This window comes from Cryptomeria japonica, chromosome 8 (assembly GCF_030272615.1).
Source record: "Cryptomeria japonica chromosome 8, Sugi_1.0, whole genome shotgun sequence".
Lineage (NCBI taxonomy): Eukaryota > Viridiplantae > Streptophyta > Pinopsida > Cupressales > Cupressaceae > Cryptomeria > Cryptomeria japonica.
In genome coordinates this window covers 440903229-440930524 of record NC_081412.1, presented here as the reverse complement: position 1 = coordinate 440930524, position 27296 = coordinate 440903229, and the positions used below count along the sequence as shown (strand labels likewise).

General features: G+C 35.0%; 1 protein-coding gene across 1 annotated transcript; it reads left to right on the top strand.

The window, feature by feature from the left end:
• Nucleotides 1-26683, top strand: LOC131857709 (uncharacterized). The gene is made up of 3 exons (XM_059210412.1): nucleotides 1-381; nucleotides 2781-3128; nucleotides 26096-26683. The coding sequence occupies exons 1-3, from the start codon at nucleotides 1-3 to the stop codon at nucleotides 26681-26683; spliced, it is 1317 nt and encodes a 438-aa protein (XP_059066395.1).
• The last annotated feature ends 613 nt before the right edge of the window (nucleotides 26684-27296 follow it).

The following is a 27296-nucleotide window of genomic DNA, read 5'->3' as shown; positions in this document are numbered from 1 at the left end:
ATGGACTTTGAGGGCCTTTTGTTTCATGAGAAGATTAATGAAGATGAGGATGTCATCTTGAAAGAGGATATTAGAAGAATCAATATCTCCTTGGAAGGTGAACTTGAGAAGAAGGAAGATATTGCAGTAAAAGAGGAACATGTTGGTTTTGCTAAAGCTAACCAAGAAGAAGTTGAAAATGACAACTTGTTGATGTGTATTGAAGTAGTTGATAGAGAAAGCAATGAATTAATTCTAGGTGGGACAAAGATTGCCACAAAAGGTAAGGTTGAATCAAATCTTATTGATTTATTTCATGTGAATGAGAGTAAAAAGGTAGAGGAAATAATTGCAGTAGTTGATGACTTTGTTGAAGCCAAATTTGAGAAGCTTGATGAGGAGGTAAATTTTTATAAATTTTGTAAGAAATAATTTGAGATGGATCTATGTGCTGAAGTAAGTGAAAAAGAGGATTGCATAGTGACAAGGTGGAAAAAAGATGTTTCAAATTTGTTTATGGAAGTTTTGAAAGATTGTGCAACTAAAACTTGGTGGAGGTGGTTAGTTTGTGGTAGATTGAAATCCATAAGAGAGGGGAAGAGTGGAGAGGATATTTGGTGAAGGAAATTAGTTGATGGTGGGTTGGATCCCACAAAGGAAATGAAGAGAGGAGAGAACCATTGTTGGAGGTGGATGGTGGAGGACAATACACGAGAGGAGTGAAGAGTGGTAAGAAAAGATGTGGGAGGAGGGTGACAGTTGTTCTTACAAGATGCCGGAAGAAGAGGAAAAATAACTATTTTCATACCGAATTGTCACAATGATGGAGTCCACTGCAGATTGTTTGCAATCTCAAAGGGTAATTCTATCACTCAACTCCACTTTTGTGAGCCTATCTCACAAAATTTTTATTGGGTGCATCTGATGCAGGAGAATCCTACCTACCATACCAAAATAGGAGCATCCGAAATAGGCTATATATATCTATTGAATATTAATGTGAATAGTCATTCTCTGGTAGCTAGAAATACAAAGCTAGTAACTGATACAAAGGAAAAGTAACGACATAATTCAAAGACTGATAAATAAAATGTAATATGCTAATCTTATAAGGTATTAATTAACAAAGCCAAAAGGTGGGAATCAAGTGAAGACAATGAAATGCCAATCAAAGAACATGAAAGGGTTAAACAAATTAAAATTTTCTAATTTAATTTAAAATACATTGTCAAGATTATTAGTATTCTTAATGTCATCGTCCAGTTTTACCATTAAGCAATGAATGGGTGGTGGAATGAAATGGATAAAAGGAAGTTGAGGTAGAATCATGAGTAGAATCAACCCAAGTATGGAAAACAAGAACATCGGCCCATTAAATATAAAAGAGTTGTGTAATGAATGTGGAGGAATATGAATGGGGCTGAATATATTAAAGGAAAAGATGGAGTTGCAATAGAGGGATGAGAGAGTAGGAAACAACCATAAGTAAAAGGGGAAATTTGTGTGGCTATAGAGAGTGGGGTGGATAATTTTTTTGAATTATGTGAATGAGAAGGGCTGCGTGGAAAATAAGGAGAGGGGGCAGTGACCCAGGTCAAAGTAGCAAAGAGAAATATTAAGGGGAGAATTCTTACAAATGAAAAGTTCATGGAGAAGAGAATGTAGATGAAAAGAATTGAGGAAATATAGTGGAGGGACATTGACACCTCACAAAGTGAGAGTAGAGGGAAGAGAAAATGCTTAGAGGAGTTGGTAGGCCTTTGAGAGGTCAAGCGAGTGATCTTGTGTTAGTTGATTTTTTATGACTACATTATGTTTTGTTGTTGTGATTTCAGTGTTGAATGGATGTAAAGTGGCTATATTTTGTATTTTATGCATGTGTTTTGTGTTTGAGTATTTGTATTTGCATTTTATGTTATGAGTTTGAGTTATAGTAGAGGGGTGCATATTTTGCCCTGCATCAGTGATATCAGAGCTAGAATATTTTGAGCATGCAGACAGATTCACTAGATTGAGATAGTTTGTACTAGGACCTAAGGGTTGGATTGTGTGATATATTTGTTGCATGTGTAAATGTAACTTGCAAGAAGAAATTTTTAGAGGGTTTGAGGAATTGGGGCTCTGGTAGGTATAAACATATCACTGAATGTGAGGGAGTTTACATGTGTGAGATTGAGGGTTTGAAGATTTGAAGATAGAGATAAAGTATTTCCTTTTACACAATGAAAGGAATATGTGTGAGATCAAGAGTCCCGATTTTGGACTTAGAAGAAAGAATTATTTTCTATAGACTTTAGAAACATATAATAGTGATAAGAAAAATAACATATATGATTGATGAGATAGAAGAAACAATGAAAGGGACTTTTGGAATTTTGATTAAAAGACATAGTGATGTTGGAAAAGAGGAGGATAAGATCAATGAAAATAATAAGATTGTAGATATTAAAGAGATGGTGCAAAATGGTATGAAGGATCTCATGAACAAAGTGTCCATAATGATTGAGCTAATCAGAAATAAGAATAGAATTTCAGAGTTCAGTTTAGAAGAAACTAGAGAGGGAAGTGGGAGTTGTCTTGAAGAGGTGATAACATCAAGTGTTGTGGATTTAAGCAATGCAGTGGAGAGCGATAATGACATCATACTTAGTCATAGGTTTGAAGATGAAGGTGTGATTGAAGAAATGCCTAGAGAAGGTAAAGGTATAGAAGACACCGTAGTTTTTGTGACAAGCCAAGAAGATACTCAAGATGTGGAAGCTAAGATGATGGAATTTGAGGGCCCCTTGTTTGATGAGTAGATTAGTAAAGATGAGGATGTCATCTTGAAAGAGGAGATTAGAAGAATCAATAGCTTCTTGGAAGTTGAACTTGAGAAGAAGGAAGATATTGCAGTAAAAGAGGAACATGTTGGTTTTTCTAAAGCTAACCAAGAAGAAGTTGAAAATGATGACTTGTTGATGTGTATTGAAACAATTGACAGAGAAAGAGATGAATTAATTCCAGGTGGGACAAAGGTTGCCACAAATGGTGAGGTTGAATCAAATCTTATTGCTTTATTTCATGTGAATGAGAGTAAAAAGGTAGAGGACATAATTGCAGTAGTTGATGACTTTGTTGAAGTCAAATTTGAGAAGCTTGATGAGGAGGTAATTTTTTATAAATTTTGTAAGAAATAATTTGAGATAGATATGTGTGCTGAAGTAAGTGAAAAAGAGGATTGCATAGTGACAAGGTGGAATAAAGATGTTGTATATTTGTTTGGGGAAGTTGTGAAATATTATGCAAGTGAAACTTGTTCGAGGTGATCAGTTCATGGTGGATTGAAAGCCATGAGAGAGGGGAAGAGTGGATGGGATATTTGGTGGAGATTAGTTGATGGTGGGTTGGATCCCACAAAGGAAATGAAGAGAGGAGATAACCATTGTTGGAGGTGGATGGCGCATGGTGGATGCCAATCCATAAGATGAGTGAAGAGTGGTAAACAAATATGTGGGTGGAGGGTGATAGTTGTTCCTAGAAGATGCTGGAAGAAGAGGAAAAATAACTAGTTACATATGCAATTGTCATAGCAATGGAGTTCATTGCAGATTGTTCGTAATCTCAAAGCATGATTCTATCACTCAACTCCACTTTTATGAGCCTATGCTCACAAAATTTCTATCAGGTGTGTCTGATGTAGGAGCATCCTGCCTACCATGCCAAAATGGGAGCATCTAAAATAGGGTATAGATATGAATTGAATATTAATGTGAATAGTCATTCTCTGGAAACTAGAAATACAAAGCTAGTAATCAATACAAAGGAAAAGTAATAACATAATTGAAAGAATGATAAATGAAGTGTAATATGTTGATTTTAGTAGGTATTAATTAACAAAGTTAGAAAGTTGGAATCAAGTGAAGACAACGAAATGCTAGTCAAATAGCATGAAAGGGTTAAATAGATTAAAGTTTTCTATTTTAATTTAAAATACACTGTCAATATTAAGTATTCTTAATGCCACTATCTAGTTTTACCATTAAGAAATGAATGGGTGGTGGAATGAAATGACTAGAAGGTTGTTGGGATGGCATCATGACCAAAATCAACCCAAGTATGGAAAACAAAAATAACAACCCATTAAATATAGAAGAGTCATGTAATGAATGGGGAGGAATATGAATGGGTTTTAATATATTAAAGGAAAAGATGGAGCTACAATGGAGGGGGGAGAGAGTAGGCAACAACCCTAAGTAAAAGGGGAAATTTGTGTGGCTACAGAGAGTGGGGTGGATAGAATGTTTGAAGGATTTGAATGAGAAGGGTTGCATGTAAAATAAGGAGAGGGAGCAGTGACCCAAGTGAAAGTAGTAGAGAGAAATATTAAGGGGAGAATTCTTGGAAATGAAAAGGTCATGGAGCAGAGCATGTAGATGAAAATAATTGGAACAACATAGTGGAGGGACATTGACACTTCACGAAGAGAGAGTGGAGGGAAGAGGAAATGCTTTGAGGAGCTGGTAGGCCTTTGAGAGGTTGAGAGAGTGATCTTGTGTTAGTTGATTTGTTGTGAATACATTGTGTTTTGTGGTTGTAATTTCAGTGTTTATTGGAAGCAGAGTTACTATATTCTGCACGTGTTTTGTGTTTGAATATTTGTAGTTGCATTTTATGTTATGAGTTTGAGTTGTAGTAGAGGGGTGCATGTTTCTCCTTGTATCAATTCCATTACATTCCCTATAGAATAAGGTCAAGGAATTTCTTAATGATTATTTTTGTAAGAGAGGCTTTCAAAAATGTTTTTTTTGCATAAGGAACCTAAATCCTTACCCTATTATGAAATAATTCTTTAAACCCACATTCAAATAATCCATTCCTACATAAACCATGAGAGAAAAGCATGCATACAAGCTTACAAAATCACCATAATGCAAAGATAAAATAGACAAGCCACAAGATAACACAAGATATATCCTAGGAAAACCCTCATGAAGGAAAAAACCAACCTCCAAAAGCATCCATACTCCATTATATTAATCAGCCATAAAGAGACATAGAGTTACAATGAATACCTTTGAACCATCAAGCCCTCCAATATATTCTCATGTGTCCAAACATGAATCCACACATCCCATTCCATGCTTCACAAATGCAACCCTCCAAAGGACTTAATACAATGACAACCCAAAACCACCAGCCAACCTGAACCACTAAACATGTGCTCACTTATATAGACCCAAACTCACACAAAAACAACTAGTGGTAAAGCAAAACCATGTGCCACAAAACCATGTGCTAACTAGCCTTGACCCCACATTTAATATTGGGTACTAAGTTTTCTCCTTTTTAAAATATATGTCCCCAATAATGAATAATTATAATATAATAATCTCATGTTTTAATACAACTCATCAAGTGGCCCCAAGAATATTTCCAAGCAATCTCTACATGTTACATGTGCATGTGCAACATCACATAATGAATATTACATTACATGTCCATGGGAAACTCACATAATAAATAAATATTACAAATATAACATTATTATGCAAGGTGTACAACACATTATTTCCCCAACATTCCATTACATTCCAACACCAACTTAGAATTGTGCACATCCTCATGAATAGCTCGACACAACAATGAGAAATTCCTAGTAATGTGGAAGTAGTATAGCTTAGAGGGTTCAAAATGAAGTTTCTACTCCCAGACACCAAGCTAGGAGAATAGTACAATACTATTGGGTAATTTTGAGCCAAATTTAATACAAACACAAAATCTAGTGTATAGAAAATGTGTTCTTTTTTTAGTGACATTGGTGCAACAAGCTAAACTGGAATAGATCTAAATTGGCACAACATAAATTGGTGTAGGTTCTTATCTTTGAAACCTAGCATTTAACTCTCCTTAGAAATGACACAAATTTAGGTTAAGAAGATGAGAGTTATTTTTCATTCTCATAAACTTATATTTTATTTAATTATGCGCAACTTTGCCTTATTCAAATGCTGAATACTTGAGGCTTGATTTTATACATTTAAACTAAACTAAATCAAGCCAAAAAAGACTTGTTCAAATCTTACTTTGATCAAGAAAATAAAAATAATCCTAAACATACTCTAATCTTCTAGACTTAGCTAAGAACAAATAGAGTTTATTTATTCATTGCTTTATTTAGAGTTTATAAAAAAATTTCTAGTTGTATGTATGGGCCTAAAAAAATCTAGAACTACAATAATAGATCGATAATAATTATAATAAAATACACACATAATTGTTGCACCTGCATCAGACTACCAAATGGTCTCTTGTCCATGAGTTTTCAATGTTGCTACAATGCTTTTCCATATTTGTATTTGTCATCTATGTAGAGTCTTGAAGTGGATGATCTTTCCATTTGACCAAGTATTGAAGATACTATTTGTTGTCAATCTTCTTTATTAACCTTTTGTCTAGGATAGATTCAATCTCCTTTAGTTTTGTTTTAGGTAGCTGAGGTTCCTAATTTACGGTATGATCATTATTAACTTCTAGTGCATTTATTAAATCTTCTTCCCCTTTGAAAGGATACAAATCTACATTGAAAATAGTAAAAATTCCAATGTCATTTGGAAGCTCCATCTCATAGAAATTTCAAGAAAAAATTGTTAAGACCTTACAAGGTGCAACCTTTTTCAATTTTATCTTGTTGTATTCCTTGTTAGGAAACCTTTCTCTTCTTAATTGTACAAGAACCAAATCTATAACTTGAAAATTTACCTCTTTCCTCTTGAAATGTGCTCTTTTTCTTATACTCACATGTGTTTTCTTAAAGTTTTTGTTTGACTTTCTCATGCAATCTTACATAGTTATTGCAAACTTTTCTCCATCAACACTTCTCATCTCTTTCTTACCCAAGTATCTCAATTCATAAACACCTCTTGGATGCATGTCATACACAATATAAAATGGACTAAAATCTATTCTTCTATTTAGTGAATCTTTATAGGAAAATTTTGCTTAAGCAAGTACTTGATCCCATTGTTTGGGATGTTACTTGGTTTCTTAAGATGTTGTCAAGGCTTGTATAGACCACCTTATTTTGTCCATCTGTTTGAGGGTGGTAAGTTGAACTAAAATTGAGATTTGTTCCAAACTTCCAAAGAGTCCTTTAAAAATAGCCAACAAACTTAGTATCCCTATTAGGAACCATACTTATAGAAAGTCCATGCAATCTCACTACTTGAAAAAGAAGGCGACAATGCTATTTGCATCACTTGTTTTAGTACATGCTATAAAATATGCCATTTTGGAGAATCTATCAACTACAATAAATATGGAATCATTACCTTTTTGAGTCTTTGATAGTAAAAGTACATACTAATTTAACACCATGGCCTATTAGAAATAGGAAAGTGCTGATATAATCTTGTGTTTTGGGTTCTTCCCTTGGAATGTTGGCATATCCCATATCTTTCAACAAACGTCTTCACATCAACTTAAATTTTTGGCCAAAAATAGTATGTACTCAATTGATCAAGTGTCTCATTTTCCCCAAAATATCCTAACAAAGTGCTAGTAGGTTTCCCCTTCAACAAGTTCTCTCTCAAGGAACATTTAGGAATGCATGGCTTGCTACCCTTGAATAGTATTCCTTCTTGAAGAATGTAGTCCACCCATGGACTCCTATCTTTACTTAGAGGATCTTCACATGCTACATAAGCCTTGCAAAAATATGAATCCTCCTTGTACATATCTTTCGAGACATCAAATCCCAACATATTAACTTTAGACTCTTTCATATTAATAAGATTTCTCACGCTTAATGTATCTACAACTTTGTTAGATTGTCCACTTGTATGCTTGATAAAAAAAGGTAAAATTTGGCAAAAATTTAATCCATTTCATATTTCTTTGATTCAATTTAGTGTGATTACTAACAAGTTGCAAGGCACGGTTATTAATATACAACATAAATTATTTATGCATTTAATAATGCCTCCACTTCTTCAAAGCTTGGAAAATGGCATAAAATTCTTTATCATATGAAGAATACTTTTTTTTTTCTATTATTAAGTTTCTCAGTGTAGTAATCAATTGGCTTACCTTCTTGGCTTAGGACAACACCTATAGTGATCCCACTAGCATCACATTCCACTTGATAAAGTTTACCAAAATGAGGTAAATCTAAAATATGTTGTTTTGTAATAATTGAAAGCTTATTTACACTTCTTTACTCCATTGGAATAGTTTCTTAGCACCAATCAAGGAGGAATACTAAGAGGCGGGGGTGAATTAGTCTTCACTGGATCTAAAAAATTAAACTTCAAAACAAGAACTGATAAATTGCAGCAATACTCACATAACCAAATTAATTGTTAAACAATTCAAACAACTGGAAGACAACTAAGAGGGGGGCGGGGGTGAATCAGTTGTCACAGATTACCAAAACCATTAGCAATTTAAACTTTAATACTGGAACTCAAAAAATTAATATTGAAATAGCAGTTAAACCAATTAAGCATAAACAATAATCACAAAATAAATACCATCCACATGACACCAAGATTTGTACGTGGAAAACCCGGTAAAGGGAAAAGCCACGATGGGAAGCCTACCCACAGTCAAATAATACTTTTGAAATAAGTATGTGAATTACAATTGAGGAGCCTGCACTTGCAAGAAGGCCAACAACCTAGACCACACATTTCATCACAAAAGGAGCCTCACTAACTACATATAAATCCAGACTACAATTTGAAGAAGTGTTTAACTTCAAAAGATAATATATCCTATGCTTGAGTACAGTTCTGGTTAAGCTCAATACCGGAGGACTAAATCCTCTTATATAAACCCAATTCAATCTCCAATGATTGACCAACTCCTTTGCCTGAATGATATTGCATTATTCACACATTACATTCCTTGACCATGACCTCTAACCATAACCATGATGATCTACAATGAGATCTTACATCTATATATACAAACCCTCGACCATAAACAGTTAGGTCAGACACCAGATAATGAACTAATTACATAATTACAAACCATGTCGGCCTTAGATGAAACAAATAATATCCAACACATAAGACATCCCAGAAATACATCGAGAGGTCCAATCCACACGTTACATTAAAGCTGGTCCATAACCTAGATCAACTGAGACCCATAATAGGTCCACACACTTCAAAAATGATCTCCATCCGCCAAGTCTTGAACATGATCACCAACAAAATCTTGGAAACTCCACTAGAAGCTGCATCAACACCACTTATGCAATTTACCAAAGATCTTCATCAAAAGCTCTGCCGGTGAGACCCTCACTGGAACTAGAAACCAAGCTTCTAAGCAAATATGATAGCATTTGATCACCAGACCAAAACCAATTGACCAAATATGAGCATGAGTATCATGAACAAGCCAATTCCATCACCAAACTATACCGGAGCCTACTGGATCATGTCGTATCCAAATCAACCAGAAACCACTTAACCTACCGAGACCAGAAGGGTGTCAGTAAAGCATCCAAATAGCTAGTGTTGGCATCAATGAAAAAACATCAATACAACACATAATCAATTCCACCAAATGGCCAACAATCTCCCCCTTTGGCATTGATGGCAACACTAGATGTGAAAAATTTCTAAGTACCAAGAAATGCCAAACAAGTCTCCCCTAATGGAAGACAACCAACAATCTCCAACATACATCTTTGAATGTCAATATCTCTCCCTTTACTTTTTTTTATTCATCTCTCCCCCTTTGACTTTTTCTTTTTTCTTTTTTTTGTCCTTTTCACATCAATATCTCTCCCTCTTTGACATCAATGCCAGAAATTTGACAAAAATATCAAAGCAAGAACATAAACCACTTAATCACAAAGCTGACTACTCCCCCTGAGCAATAACATCCCACATCAGTGCTAGAATGAATAGTATCTTTGATAATGCATGTTGAACTGATGCCAAACCGCATCAATCAAGTCTCTACCGGAGGGGTAGAAACTCCCAATCTATCTCTCAGGTACTCAAATGATTCCTCGGGAAAAGGTTTAGTGAAAATATCTGCAATCTGCTATTTAGTGTTCACATAAACCATTCTAACTTCATTGTCTTCTACCTTCTCCTTCAAAAAGTTATACTTGATAGATATGTGCTTTGTTTTAGAATGAAATACTGGATTCTTTGATATATCAATAGTAGTAGAATTATCACAGTGAATAACTACCGGTGCATCACAATCCACCTTTGTGTCCTTCAACATTTGCTTCATCCATAGAACTTGTGTATAGTTGGTAGTAGCAACAACATACTTAGCTTCAGTAGTAGATAAAGAAGTGCATGACCATTTCTTGCTGATCCCTGAAACCAACTTCTTTCTAAGAAAGAAAGCTCCACCAAAAGTACTTTTCTGGTCATCAACATCTCCAGCCCAATCAACATCTGTATATGCACATAAAGTAAAGTTATCATCCTTAGGGTACCACAAGCCATATTCTCATGTACATTGCAAGTATCTAAAAATTCTTTTCACCGCCATCTCATGATTTTCTCTAGGATCATTCTAAAATATTGAAATAATACAAACAACATTCATAATGTTAGGCCTAGTTTGAGTCAAATAAAGTAGACCTCCAATCATAGATTTGTATCTTGTAGGATTTACTAGTACAAAAACATCTTTTCTTGTCAATTTCTCACTTGTAACCATAGGAGTACTTACCGATTTAGAATATCCCATACTAAATTTCATCAACAATTCCTTAGCATATTTAGTTTGACAAATGAAAATACCTTTGTCAATCTGAGTAATTTGCAAACCTAAGAAATTTTTTATCTCACCAATCATAGACATCTCAAATTCTTTCTCCATATTCTTAGAAAATTCTATGCATAACTTATCTTCACCTCCAAAAATAATGTCATCAACAAATACTTCAATAATCAGTATATCATCATTAGTGATTTTATAATATAAATTTTTTTCAGCACCGCCCTTAGTAAAACGAAGCTTCAAAAGATATTTATCCAACCTTGCATATCAAGCTCTAGGTGCTTGTTTCAATCCATATAAAGCTTTGCTTAACCTGCAAACCATATCTTTATCATCTGATAGTGAAAAACCATCAGGTTGCTCAATATAAACTTCATCATCAAGATCCCCATTAAAAAATGCACATTTAACATCCATATGATAAACCTTGTAGTTTTTATAAGCAACATAGGCAAGAAATAATCTTACAGCTTCAATCCTAGCTATAGGTGCAAAAGTCTCTCCATAATCAATTCCTTCTTTCTGAGAATATCCTTTACAAACCAATCTAGCCTTATTCCTTATAACTTGACCATCCTCATTCAATTTATTCCTAAAAACCCATTTAGTTCCAATAATATTTTTATTTTTAGGCCGGGGAACCAAGGTCCACGTGTTATTTTTCTCAATCTGATCTAATTCTTCTTCTATAGCTTTCAACCAATATTCATCTTTACATGCCTCAAATACTGATACCAGTTCAACTTGTGAAATTAAACATACCTCATTAGTTTCTAGTCTTCTTCTTGTCATCAATCCATTGCTCTTATCCCCAATGATTTGATCTTTTGAATGATTCAATCTAGGAGTCTTCTAACTTTTTGTTCCTCTTCCCTATTCTTTAGTTACTATAGAATTCTCTGATACTGCCAGAGTAATTGGTTCAACACTTTGTTCTGGTAAAGGTGCTACTGGTTCAGATATAATCATTTCCACTACTGGTTCCTTCTCATAAACTCTGATTTGACTTCTATTTAGCTCATCTACTTTAACATTAGCACTCTCCACAATTCTCTGTAATCTCTTGTTATAAACTCTATATGCTTTGCTTCCATTAGAATAATCAAGAAATATGCCTTCATCACATCTAGGATCAAATTTCCCAATGATATCATCTCTCCTGATACTACTAAAAATTCTAAAATACTTAACTCTGGGTGTATTGCCAAACCATAATTCATAAGGTGTATTATCGGTTTCTTCTTTGATGTGTAATCTGTTGAATGTATAAACCGCTATGCTCACTGCTTCTCTCCAGTAGATATGATGTAGACTAGCTTCCATCGTCATTGTTCTAGCAGCATCCAAGATAGTTTTGTTCTTCCTTTCCACAACTCCATTCTGCTGAGGTATCTGGGGAGCAGAAAATTGTCTTCTTATACCATGCTTATCAAAAAAGTTATTAAACTCATTGGATGTGAATTATCCACCATGATCTGACCTCAAACATTTAATCTTCAATCCTATCTCAATTTCCACTTTAGCCTTAAAGATCTTAAACTTTTCAAATGCTTCAGATTTTTCTTTCAGAAAAGTAACCCACATCATTCCAGAATAATCATCAATGATTAGCATGAAATATCTATCACCTTGAAAACTTTTAACTCTACCAGGGCCACACAAATCAGTATGAATAAGATCAAGAACATCATTTGATTTATCTTGTATACTTCTAAAAGAGGTTTTGACTTGTTTACCCATTTGACATTCTTTACATACCGGATTATAGGGCTTCATAATCTTAGGTATATCCCTAACTACCTTAGTTGAACTGATCTTCACAATGCAATCAAATTCACATGACACAACCTTTTATGCCATAGCCAACTCTAATCAATCTATGTAATCAAACATGTCTTCTCACCGTAGTTGAAATAAAATATATTACCTTTTTTTTGTGTACCGGTTACAATCTCCAAACCAAATCTGGTAATGATTTTGCATTTTCCATCCTTAAACTGTAATTGAAATCCCTTATCTACTAATTGCCCTACACTCAAAAGATTATGCCTTAAACCTTCAACATAATAAATATTGTTAGTATTGTTCTTACCATCCAATGATATAGTTCCTTTTCCTTTGATCATACATGGTTTGTCATCTCCAAATCTAACTAGACTGACATCAAATTATTGCAAAGAGAGAAACTTCCCTTTATCTCCAGTCATATGATGTGAACAACCGCTGTTAATTACCCATTCATCCTTGTCTTCAATTTTAGTAGCAAGTGCCTTCTCTTTAGGTACATTCTCTTCCAATATCGGATCATCTTCTTTGATAGCCAATAACACCCATTCCTTCCCATTGTCGGAACCACTAGCAGAGTCTTCTGTTGATTCATCATCAGAATCAGTAATGCCTTCCTCATCCGCTATGTAGCATGATTTGTCTCTATTTTTCTTGTACTTATACTTGTTCTGGTATCCAGGGTTAGGCTTGAATGATCTTCTAACTCTTTCTTCAAATATTGAATTCCTTTCCAGACATCTAGATGCAAAATGACCAATTTTATTGCATACAAAACATTTAAAAGGTGCTTTTCCTTCATACTTACTTCCTACTGGTCCTTTAGGTATTCCTCTAGAAAATAATGCTTCAAGTTGCTCAAACTCATCATCTTTTCTCTTCATATCTTCTAATTCCTTTGCATACAAATCTTTCCAATATTGCTTACCGGTTGTAGATGTAGATGCATGAAAAGCAGGTTTTGACTTCACAGCTCCAGAAGGTCCAAATTCTTCAAGTTGAAAAGCCAATAGTTTCCCAACCAAAGTATCTCCATTGATAGATGTATTAGCCATTGTTCTCAACTCATTAATAGTAGTAGCCTTCATTTTGTAAGCCGATGGTAGGTCTCTCAGGACTTTATAAACAATTTCATCTTCGCTCAGAGTTCCACCACAACATTGAATTCCCATAACAATCTCATTTACCCTTTCTATGAATTTAGTAATCCTTTCATCTTCTTCCATCTTCAGGTAACCATCAAGTTTATCACTCTTCATAGTAGGGTCACCTTCATTAAGAGTCTCCAACTTATTGCATATAGCCTTTCCAGATGATTTGTTGGTTAATCCCATTATTTGTTGATCAGAAAGTGCTCACAAGAGGGCTTCTCTTGCTCTACAATCATTCTCAAGCTGCTTGTCCAAGTTTGCTGGAGGAGGATTGCTAGATCCTGGATTATAAGGTGTGACACCATTTTGTGTGATCTCCTAAATCTCCTTGCCAAGACATCTCAGATGAGTCTCCATCTGAATCTTCCATATTATGTAATTTGTTCCATCAAGCCTCAGAATATCCCTCCGAAAGATAGCTCCAGAAGAACGGGATGAACTTGAACTGTTAGATGCCATAGGATCTTCCTCAAGTGGTTAAGATTTCCGTAGAGGGGACCAATACTCTGATATCAATTGTTAGACAGTTCAAATAACCTGAAGACAACTAAGAGAGGGGGGGGGTGAATCAGTTGTCATAGATTACTAAAACCATTAGCAATTCAAACTTTAATACCAGAACCCAAAACATTAATACTGGAATAGCAGTTAAACCAATTAAGCATAAATAGTAATCATAGAATAAATACCATCCACATGACACCAAGATTTGTACTTGGAAAACCCGATAAAGGGAAAAACCACGGAGGGAAGCCTACCCATAGTCAGATAATACTTCAGTAGTAAGTATGTGAATTACAATTGAGAGGACTGCACTTGCAGGAAGGCCAACATCCTAGAGTGCACTACTCATCACAAAAGGAGCCTCACTGACTACATATAAATCTAGAGTACAATCCAGAGAAGTGTCGAACTACAAAAGATAGCATCTCCTATGCCTAAGTATAGTTTCAGTTAAGCTCAATACCAGAGGACTAAATCCTCTTACATAAACCCAATTCGATCTCCAATGATCGACCAACTCCTCTTCCTGAATGATATTACATTATTTGCACATTACACTCCTTGACCATGACCTCTAACCATAACCATTATGATCCACAATGAGATCTTACATCTATATATACAAACCCTTGACCATAAACAAATAGGTCGACCACTAGATAATGAACTAATTACATAGTTACAAACCATGTCAGCCTTAGACCAAACAAATAATATCCAACACATAAGACATCCCAGGAATACATCAAGAGGTCCAATCCACACATGACATTAAAGCTGGTCCATAACCTAGATCAATCGAGACCCAATATAGGTCCACATGCTTCAACAATAATCTCCATCCACCAAGTCTCGAACATGATCACCAACAACATCCTGGAAACTCCACCAGAAGCTGCACCAACACCACTTGTGCAATTCACCAAAGATCTTCATCAAAAGATCTACTAGTGAAACCCTCGAGAGAACCAAAAACCAAGCTTCTAAGCAAACAAGATAGCATCTGATCACCAAACCAAAACCAACTGACCAAATATGAGCATGAGTATCATGAACAAGACAATTCCATCACCAAACTATAACGAAGCCTACCAGATCATGCCAGATCCAAATCAACCTACCGGGACCAGAAGGGTGCCGGTAAAGTATCCAAACAACTAGTGTTGGCATCGATGACAAAACATCAATGCAATACATAATAAATTCTAACAAATGACCAACATTAACAACACAACACACAAAACCAATATTTTTGACGTGGAAACCTAGTTAAGGGAAAAACCACAGTGGGAACCTACCCACAGTAAGATGATACTCTGTAGTAGTATGTGAAAATATTGCAATGGGGAATGCACATGCATTCAGGCACACTGCCTAGAGCTCACTGCTCAAAATATATTTGCCCAGAAGGCTACAACCCTCAGGGAAGTCTCACTGACTTACAACATGATTCAGACTACAATCCAGAAGTAATGAACTGCAATGATAGCATCTACAAATTCCTGATGATAGTTTCGGTTAAGCACAATTGTTTCCTCTACAAAACCAACCTCACCTCAACACCTTGCTGAATGATATATCCTTGTTCACACATTCATCTCTCTCTTATAATGCAGACACAATATTGACACACAAATTACATATGCATCTCACCCATATATACAAATCATCAACCTTGATAACAAGGTTGACTATACCCTCAACCCGCATCTTACAATTACAAAAATTATATTGCATGATACAAAGATCGACCACCAAACCAATATTATGATTTACATTACATGGCATGGACCTAATTCAAATTCCTAAACAATCACATCCATAAAAAATCCCACTAAGACCAACTGCAACACGCTTCACCACCAAAAATATCACATAACACAAAAATCATCATTTGTTCATAAAAATGACCAAAAAATTGCACAACAATCAATGCAGATCACCCAAAAAAATAGGACGCGACTCAAAAACACTAGCAAACATGTTAGAATCATCCAGAATAGCTGCACCAACACCAGTTTTCAAATCTTCATTGATCAACATCTAGAGGCTCAAGAACACAACCAATCAACAACTGTCACGAGGAAAGATAACTTACAGAGCACTTAATCACAAACCATCTAAAATGAAGATTCAAAAGATCATCCAAGACAATATCCCAAATTCTTAGCACAAGACCTGATCATATCAGAATATACCGGAGGAAATACAAGATTCTGCAAAACAGTGATCAACAAAACCAAACTATAAAACCGGATCAAAAAATCTTCCCAAACTCACTGGAATAGATCACAGGAATATGTTGACATATATCCTAGCATAAAAAATGATCAACTAAATCCAACAATCTCCCCCAATAATCTAACACTTATTGCCATTGATTGTTTCCACAATTGGAGCACAAATCCCACTAAAATTTATTATAAACTTTCTATAGAAGCTAACTAAACCATGAAAGCTCCTTACCTCTTGAAGACATTCCTTGGAGTAGGCAACTCTATTATGGATTTAACTTTATCCTTGTCCATCTTCAAACATTCTTTTGATATGATGAATCCCAAGCAGATCAACTATTTCTTCATTAAGGTACACTTCTTAAGATTATTTATAATTTCTCTTTATGTGCTTCTTCAAAACCATTCTAAGATGTCTAATGTGCTCCTCCTTTGAATGACTATAAACTCATATATTATATAAGTAAACAATGATGAATTTACCTCTGAAATACTTAAGAGCTTCATTCATGAGCCTTATGAAAGTTCTTGGGACATTTGTCAATCCAATTACCAACCATTCATAAATCCCACCATTTATCTTAATGCTATTTTCCATTCATCACCTTCTTTAATTCTTATATGGTGACATCCACTTTCTGAATCACTTAGAAAAATATCTTGCACTGCTTAGACAATCCATCAAATCATAAATTTGAGGTAAAGGAAACCTAAACCTAATTGTGATTTTGTTGATGGTACTTGAATATGTACACATTCTCCAACCTCAATCTTTCTTTGAACTCAACACTGTCAGAACATCACAAGGACTCAAACTATCTCTTACTAGCACTTTGTTCAACAATTCTTGTATTCAATTCTTGATTTCTCCATTTTAATTTGGATTCATCTTGTAATATGCCTTGTTTGGTAAATTAGCCCCTAAAATGAGATTTATATGAATGCTAATTCTTCTCATTGGACCTAGTTCATTAAGTAAGTCATCAACAATAATATAAAAAAAAATACTTTAAAAAATCTTGAATTTCTATACTCAGGTTAATTAGCTTTGTGATAGTAATTACTTCTCTTGGCTACCAATTAATAGAAAACTTCCCTCCTCATCTTTGATATGGTTTAGGAATTATTTACCATTGACCATCAACACTTTAGGACTTATTTCCTCAACTCCATTCTCATCTTTTAAAGGTATGAGTGTGTGCTTCTTTCCATCCTTTTCAAAAGTGTAAGAGTTACTTCTTCCATCATGAATTTATTTCTTGTCAAACTGTCAAGGCCTACCTAGAAGAACATGACAAGCATCCATTGGTATAACATCACGTGTGTTGACGTAATGGTTAAATTCTATATTACATTGTTAGAGGTGGTGTAGTTACATGGTGGTGCAGTTACAACTGCTATATAGTTATTTGAATTGTATATCTCCTTTGTGTATATTTCATCCATGCATATTCAAATAATATATCAAAATTTTTGCATTTCTCTCCTTCATTTGGTATTAGAGTTGCTTTAAATTGATCCTTGCACTCTATTCTATATACTTAGTTGTTTTCTCCATTTTATGCATGATGAAGTAGATTTTGTGGCATGTTGAATGTTGGAGTGATGATATTGATGCCTTTCCGGAATTGTAGATTGGAAGTGAGCTAATAATATTGGTGTTCATTTCTTTCACTTGTGCCTTTGACCTATGCCATCCTGTAGAAGCCATTTTTTACTTTCCCCATCATCACTCCAACAATCTATAAGCATTTAAAGTAGCGAAAAGATGTTTGGGGGTTTTAAATCAAAAGTACGTTCAAGATGAATGAAGTAGAAAATGAAATGGCATTGATGATTGGGACTTGAAAAGTGGCAAGAGAATGTATTAAAATATGACATGAAGGTGTAGTAATCCCTTACTTGTTGTATGATATGTATAAGTCTTTGTTCTCCCCTGATGTGAGGGTGAAACGTTTCAAGGCATGGTGTAGACCTGTAGATGGTAGTGTTATGATCCCTGTATGCTAAATGCAAACAATATGATCTCTATGTACTTGTAATGGTGTGAGAAGACCAAAAGAGACTATTTTATCTGTGCATTGCAAGGAGACTACACTAAAAGGTATTATTTGTGCAATGTATGAAACTATAGAATCTACGATAAATATTTGAATATCTACTAAGTGCATTATACTACAACATAAGGAAGGTGGAAGTGAAAACAAAGACATGATTCAAGTCCAAGAATTGAACTAGAGTCTTGTGATCCTATTTCATCATCAACATTAAGTAATCTAGCATTGATCAAGTTGAAGAGCTAAACAAATCAGGAGCAATTCAGCCAGCTAATCACTACTCTAAAATATTCATGTATTTGACTCATACAAGATTCAAGAAACATGTAAGTCTGATGTTTTATTAATACCTCATGCTTGAAAGAAGTGATTCTATTTATGGTGCCATCTTAGAATAGAGAGCGATTTTATCTTGTTATTTATGAAGTCATGTGAAAAATATTGATGTAAAAAGAAAAGGTTGATTTTAATTTGTTAAAATGGAAATTCCATTACGCTGGTATTCTAGATTTAATTTTCACACTTGGGAAATGAAAATTCAAATGAAATTGACACATAAGAATTTATGGTGTATAGTAAGTGGAAATGACAAACCACCTACAAATGCAACCAAGCTATTAGACTAGAATAACATAGATGATAAAGAAAAGCCTATTATTGGTCTTTATCTTTCCGACACTCAATTGCATCACATAGATTTAGATAAAAAATTAAATGAAATTTGGGATAATTTGAATAAATTATTTGGAGCCAAATAAGTCAATGCAAAATTCTCTCTAAAAGTTTAGTTGTTTAGGCTCAAGATGGAAGATGGGATCACAAAGTCAAACCTAATAAGTAATTTGAGATCTCTCATTACACAACTCTTAGAGGTTAAGGCACCTGTAGATGATAATGATGCTACGACCATATTGTTAAACAACTTGCCTTCAAAATACAACAACGTTGTTTTCATGATTAGTCAAATACCTTCACAAACACTAGAAAGTATGATTTCGAATCTTCTAGCAGAATATAAGAGAACAAAAGAAGAATCAGAAGATGATACTCAAGAGAAAGCACTATATCCAAGAAGCAACTAAAAAAGATCAAATTCTCAAGAAAAAGAACTCTATTCAAGAAGTCATTATAGAAGATCAGAGATAATCAGGTGTTTTTATTGTAAGAAAAAGGGCCACACAACTTGGGATTGTAGAACTCAAGCTAGTGATGTGCTTAAGGGAAATGTAAAAGAACAATCTAATGAAGCCAATGTTGCTTGAATTGAAGATGAAGATTCAATAGATGATAAATGTATTATTAGTGACTATTCTCTTGGTGTCAATGGTGTATTAGTACTATAAAATTTTAAAACTTGGAGGTTGGTGGCACAAAAGGATGGAGGGTTTTCTTCATCTCAAGTTAGATTATGTCTTTGAGATGGTGTTTTGCATGAGATTTTTTTTTGGATTTTTTGGTTTATGCTTTCTTTGTTGGTACTAACAGATTTGAAGAACACATGTATTATGAAGATTATATTTTGGTGACAGGTTTGAGATTTGGTGTTGAGCTCAATATAGATTGTTATCGAGCAAGCTTTAGAGTATATGATCAAGAATTATACTCTATCACGGTCATTAAACAATGATAAAGATCTATCATATCTCTTAGGGATCATTTTTGAATAATTCAAGACTCTTTGATTCAAGAGTTTAGGAATGAGAGCTTAAGAACATAGCTCAAAACTACACCTTTCCGAGGGTCAAGAGACAACTTGACGAATCCCTTCTTGGTTCAGGATTTGCTTCTTCAAGAGAAGATCTTCTCAAAGAGTATGTATTCATATAATGTAATCAACAAGTTTTGTTGTGTAAGCCTTAAGGGGGGGTCCATAGGGCAACTTTTAGTAAAAATGTAATAAGGGCGCGAGGGGGGGGGGGAATGTTGGTGTAATGGTTAAAGTTTGTATTACATTGTTAGTAGTAGTGTAGTAACATGATGGTGCAATTACAATTGTTATACAATTATGTGAATTATGCATATACTTTGTGTATATATCCTCGCATCTTCAAATATAATATCAAAGCATTTTCATTGCTCTCCTTCAACATGTTACCTGATCTTTGAACTCCCTATCTAAAATTCCACTCAACACTATTCATTTACCAATACTTTATGTCCTTTTTCTAGCCAAGACATCTTATATGGAGCTGGATGTGTTATCTTCTTTAGGGCTAGTTTATCAACCATTTCAATAGACACAAGGTTATCAGTACTTCCACTATCAATAATAACCTTACAACATATACCTTTAGTCTTGCACGTGGTTCTAAACAATGTCTTTCTTTGAGTAGGATCTTGAATTTATTTTTTAGAATTTAGCAAGACTCTTTTCATAAGAAATCACTCTCCAACCTTAGGTGCTTCTTCTTGAATAGGTAATTTTGTAGTTTCCTCTTCAACTTGAGAATTATGTGCACTCCCTTGTCTTGTTGTAGGATTATTTGGGCACTTATAAGATCTATGACAATATTTATTATATTAAAAATACTTTCCCCAAAACCCTCTACTTCTACCTCTTGGGTAAGTCTTATACCTCTAAAACAATCATTACCTCATAGGAATTATTCTTGATGACATAAGTTGTTGGCCTCTTCTTTTTGAACTTGCAACTGATCTCTACCACTTTGTTGTCCTCTATCTCTAAAACTTCTACCTTTACCCCTTGAATTTTGTGTTTTTCCTGGATAAATTTTCCTCTACCTTGGGAGCACATTGATATGCTTCTTCAACTATTCTTAGGGACAAAAAGTTGATTTCATCTTGAATATTGAATCTCAATCCACTGAGATATCGAGCCACCTTTTCAAGATCATCTTCAATATGTCTGACTCTAATGGTCAACCTATAAAATTCATCTCTAAATCTTTAACTAACATTTCTTTTTGTCTAAGATTTTGTACTTTCTTGAAAAGACTATGTTGATAATCATTGGGCATAAATTTACCTTTTATTTTAGCCACCATTGTATCCCAACTATTGATCTTAGACTTGCATTTCTTTCCTCTTTCATCTTGTACCCCATCCCACCAAAGGGATGCATGAACTTTTTATCTGGTTTATGCAAACTTCACCTTCTTTTTGTCATCTACATTCTCATACTCAAAGAACAATCCAGGACACTGTTGGCAAGAGACACTATTCCAGTGATGTTAGATGCATGGAGATTACTTAAGAGTTGTCATTGATGGAAACTCAGCCTAGTAATCCTATCTGGTACCTGTAGATTTGATCTATTAGAAATTATATTGACTTTAGGTGTAAGTCTAATAGAATATGAACACAACACATAGATTTAATGAGCTTAACTCATTTTCGGTGATGCAATTTTGGTTGCAGTGATTGGGATAGTCGATTTTTTGTTTAGGTCAAATCACTTTGTAATTCTAGCCTCCAGTCTTGATTCTGGTACATGATTCTTGGTCCTGTATCCGGTGATTACGGAAGAGAAGAGCTATTGTGTGAGCATGTTGGGTAACATGTGTTGCCGAACTATAGGGATGATCTTGGTGATTGGTGTTGTGTTTGAGGAGTTTATGTAATTTCATGTAAAGCTTGTGATCATATGGTTTGGGTCCGAAATATCAATTTGTGGTGGATTGATCTAACATGAGACAATACATTTCATATCTTGCAGTTTTGTGAATCTGACCTATTGGAGATCTATTTCAGTGGTGTGAATAGATAAAATAAACTTGGGTGGTCATTTTAGTGTGAATATATGTGTGCAAAATTGTTTTGGGAGCGATTGAGTGCAATTTCACGTGTGTATCTTGAGTTTTGATGATCTGGTATTTGGCAGCAGAGTAGAACTGAGCATATTTTCAGATCAGTGGTAGCAGATCATTTTGAGCTTAACCGAGACTAATTTATGGCATTTGTAGATGCTATATTCTAGTTCAGACATTGTATTTTCCTTATATCTCATTTTTAGGATAGTGAGTCCTTTGGGGTAGCAACCCTGTTTTGTAGTTGAGCAGTGAGCTCTAGGCAGTGCACCTGAATGCAAATGCATTCCACTTTTGTAATATTTTTCTACTACTAGCCATAGTATAATAATATTGTGGGTTCAAATCCCACTGTGGTTTTTCCCTTTTTGGGTTTCCACGTAAAAATTTAGGTGTTATGGTTGTGTGGTTATTTGCTTTAAGTTTTTGCATTATACTTTCTATCTTTTGCATTTGATGGTTTAAGAATTAGTTCAATAAAATAATAAATTGTAGAACATTGATTCACCCCCCCTCTTAGTGTTCATTGATTCCAACAATTGGTATCAGAGCCTAGTTCCTTCGAAGAAGCCTAAAAGCTTGAGGAAGATCCGAAAGATTGAATCAATGGACTCCAGTTTGTAGAAACAACTTACTATGGCACTTGAAGATCTTGATGCAACGATGAAGGAAAAGAGTAGCCTAAAAAGAAACTTGAATGCAGTTGAAGACTTCATTGAGACATTGAAAGATCAATTGAACACTTCTAGAGAAAAGAGAAAGGAGTTGATGTATAAGTTGAAGGAGAAAGAAGATCAAAGTGTTGACAATCAAACCCTACAAGACAAGATAGATGAATGTGAGAAGTTGGTTAGGGAGAATGCAGTTTTGAAGAATTAGATGCAATCTATTGTAATGAATCTGATAAAAGAGATTGTAGACCAAAAGAATGAATAAAATTTGAATCAGTCACTGAAGGACAAATCTGATGAATGTTGTAGATTGACATATGAGAGTGATCAGCAAAAGCTTGAATTGGTGCAATTCAAGAATGCTGGAAAAGAACTTGAAAGGAAGATCATAATTCTTAGAGATGAGTTGACTACTACTAATGAGTACAAAGAAAAATTCAAAGCTAGTTCAGCCCGATTGGATGAGATGCTGGAAAGTCTGAGAAATGGGAAAGATACATGAGCACTTGGATTTGAGAAAGGAGAGTCCTCTAGTTCTAGTCAAAGTAATCATAAGAAGGACAAGAAACCTCCAATAAGACAACCTAATGCCTATAAATTCAAAGGTAAATGCTTTGTTTATGGTAAATTTGGTCATATGGTAAGTCAATGCAGAAGTAAGATGAACAATGAGATGATGAATAACAGTTCTACCTTTATCGATCAATGTGTCATATGCAACAATTTTGGTCATAAGTCAAACATGTGCAGAATAATGATAAATAATTTTTAGAACAAGAGATGCTATGCTTGTGGGATGTTTGGACATATATCTAACCAATGCAGGATGAGACCAAATCATATGAACTTCAGGCCTATGTAGAGAAATGTTGTTTGTCATACATGCACCAAACCTAGACATATTGCAAGATATTGTAGAAGAAAGAATACTCTGGTGAAGAAGAACAACTCAGATGAAAAAGGAAAAGCTAAAGTGGAGGAGATCAGAGATCAGCATAAGAAGATGTGGGTGAAAAAGGAAGATTCAAATGTGCAGAATGGCTCCGCACCCGAATCCAGTGATGGAACCTCATTCGATAACTAGAGCATTTTTTCCTTAGGGGGCAAATTATCATACAGATCTATACAACCCCCTTGCAGAGATCTGTAATTGGTTCTAGAAGGTTGCAGAAGATCTAGATTAGATATCCAAAGGTTATCCGGAAGACTTCATGGTAATTTGAAATTTCTGGTGAGCAAATTGATGAAAACAGTGTATTCGGAAGGCATTAGGTTTGTGCATTCATTACAACTAAAAAATAGGTTTTCAAGAGATAAAAGGGTATTTCAATAGCTCATTCTTCATAAGCGAATGAGAGAGAAGAGCAGAGAATCAAAGTGAAATATTTTTAGTAGCTAAATCCAAGCCCGTAGCAAACAATCAATGATTTCTTGCACCCGATTGAGAATCAAAAGGTATTTAGTCTATGAAGCTATCTGTTCATACTCTTATTTTGAAATGGAATCTGCACTTGCATTTGGTGTTGCGACTCCATTTGTGGTTGAAATTAGTGAGAGGGCAAGACTCGTGCTCAAGAGGAACCCATTCAAATCCACTAAAGATGATCCAAAAGGTGCATTTTTTTCAGTCCTGTATAATGTACTTCACAATAAAGATATTAGGGCATACATTCATTGTGACATGGAGGAGCTTGGGAATGCAAAAATGCTCTCACTTTACACCAAGCACATGATGGATAGTCTGGGAAGTCTGAAGTTGAAATTCAAGTCACTGCACGACAAGGGTTTCATCTAATTCATTAATTTTCTAGTTTTCGACGAACCCGAATGGGTCCAATATATTCTGAGCCAAATCCATGATGAATTCATGTGGCTGGACCAACCTCATAAGATTTCCAAGAAAGCCATTGAAGTGGTTACATGCTTACATGCAACCGGTGAGGTCCCTGGATTGAGGAAATTATAGAATACAATAGTAACAAAGCTTACTGGATATTTGTTTGACAGTCGGTCGATGACTATTAGAGCATAATATTAGATTTGCCTTGATGGTTATTGGGTACAAGGTATATCAGTCAAGCAGGCATAACTCTATATCTGACACTGCTATATTTGTAGCCTATAAGATGCTAAAGGAAGGCAAGATGTGTGATCTTTGTTTAGTAATTCTCATTGAGTTATTAAGCAACCTGAAGAAGATTAAGAAAGACAAGAAACATGTATTCAAGTTTGGTTGGAACTGTATTTCCTAAATGAATACTTGGTATTGGAAAGATTCAATGGGGATATGATAAACTGGTGGCAATTTAGATAAAGGAAGGATTACAAGGTTTAGGTATTACTATTGCACAAAAATCTACCTTGTGGGGATACTTCAAATCATTTCAAGGGACAATGCAAAGTAGGGAAAGGATCCCTAAAGATATTGTAGAGAATTATTAAAAAACCATTTGCTTCATGGTTGATAAGGACCAATGCCACATGGAGGTAGTTGAGCCAAGGACTATTTAGATCATGCCCATGAGGTATGAGGTGGATGCTACCACACTTGATGCATATGCTCAACATTTTTTGAGTCAATTGGTAGATGTTAAGGAAGAAAGGTTTAGTACTTGTCAAGAAAAAGACCTTGATTTGCACAAGAAGTTTACCAGACCTACCAGGAAAACGAAAGTAAGGAAATAGGTAGAGGAGTTAGAAGAACAAATGGGCGTTATTAAAGAAGTTGTGCATAGAGATAGAGAGAAAAATATAATGAAGGAAGAGGACATGGTAAAACCTAAGGCTAAACCGGTCTCTAAACCTCCCAAGTAGGCTAAGGATAAGTAGAGTTAGCACCTACCTCTAATGCACATAAGGCAGTTCCTCCACCTAAGCCACAATCATCATCAATTGGTGAGAAAATGTGTTGTCATGGAAGAAGAAACAAAATCTGATGAAGAGGTAAGAGAAGTGAAGAAGACAACCACTTAAGCCCGAGTGGTGAGAAAGCCTCCTTCCAGTGAAGCAAAGAAGTCTAAAAATCAAGGAGAGCCATCTAGTTTAGCCAAACCAAGCAAGAAGAAGAAATTAGAAATAGATGAAGCCTTGAAGTCTAGAAAAGTTTAGGAGTAAACATAGGGTAAACAAGATAATGTTTGGTAAATTTGTTGAAGTTGCTAAGGAACTGAGGACATTTTGAAGAAGTTCTTGAAGGAGAATCAATATCAGATAAATTTGAAGAAGGATGACTCCCAACCAGAGGGATACTCCAACAAAGATACTTCTACTCTAGTAGTACATGTTCAGTCAGAAGTTTCTCACAAGCAGCCATTTGTGCAGATTGATCCGGTAGAGAAAGAAATTGCAGATGACACCACTGATAATCAAGCAATTAGGGACTCTGGTGAAGCTGTGAAAGATCCTCCAGTTATGGAATTTCACCTAGAGGAACCAGTCAAGGAGATTGCAGATGAGAAGGGAGTAGATGAGAAAACTCAAGAAGAAGCTGATGTAGCCAAGGGTGATACAAGTGCAAGTGATGAGAAAGAAAAAGGAGAAGAGAACGTTGGAGAGGCACCAGTGACCATGTCAAGTTCCACTGTTCCTGACAAAGGTAAGCGAATTACAGCTAATGAAGATGACTTTTCACATGGACCAATTGACTTGAGCACAATGTCTCCCATACAAGAATTGGAGTTGGTCACCCTTGCCCAAATTAAAGCGAGTGAGGACTTACTAAAGTATCAATCAGAAGACAAGGAACTTATATCTTTGGCCACCAGTGTGTTAGAGAAAAATTTGCCTTCTTTCAAGTAGGATTTTGGTTATTTGTCCTCCAGTAAGCTTAGAAATATGTTGCAAGTAGTTGATTCTCATTTTGTATTGTTGGATAAAGTAGCAGATATAAAAGTTTTGAACAAGTTTAATGAAATGAGATTGCAAACCTTTTTGAAAGCAATTGAGGATGATAGGGCAGTTTTGAAATCTACGGTAAAGAGTGTTGAGGATGCTTTAGTTTAAGGTGGTAAGATCTTTAAGTCATGTCTCATTTTGCCTAAATTTATAGTAGACATTGACAAGAAGATTATGGATCATGAAGGGTAATTGGCCTGCATTGCACAATATTTTTCTCCTCTTTCAGATTTTCCCTGCAATTTTGAAGCTCAGATAATAGATTTAATTGATAAAATAAAGAGCCTGTATAAAGAGAAAGACCAAATTATAAGAAAAGTGGGAGAATTGAGGAGTTCAATCACTCCCTGGTTAGATACTTTGCTTGGAGCTCAACAAGATGCAATAACTGCTTTGGGGAAAGTTGTACCATTAGATCTTAAGGGTGTAGAAGTACATGCATACATGTTTAGTTCTTTAATCAATGTTTTGGATTGTTTCTTAAGAGGATGGAATGAGTATCTGAAATATTTGAAGG

Excerpts from the sequence above, each read along its gene's own strand:
- LOC131857709 (XM_059210412.1), top strand. The coding sequence starts at position 1 with ATGGACTTTGAGGGCCTTTTGTTTCATGAGAAGATTAATGAAGATGAG. Across the intron at positions 382-2,780 it reads TTGAGAAGCTTGATGAGGAG|ATTAGTAAAGATGAGGATGT; the intron begins GTAAATTTTTAT and ends TTTGATGAGTAG. Across the intron at positions 3,129-26,095 it reads TTGAGAAGCTTGATGAGGAG|ATAAATTTGAAGAAGGATGA; the intron begins GTAATTTTTTAT and ends AATCAATATCAG.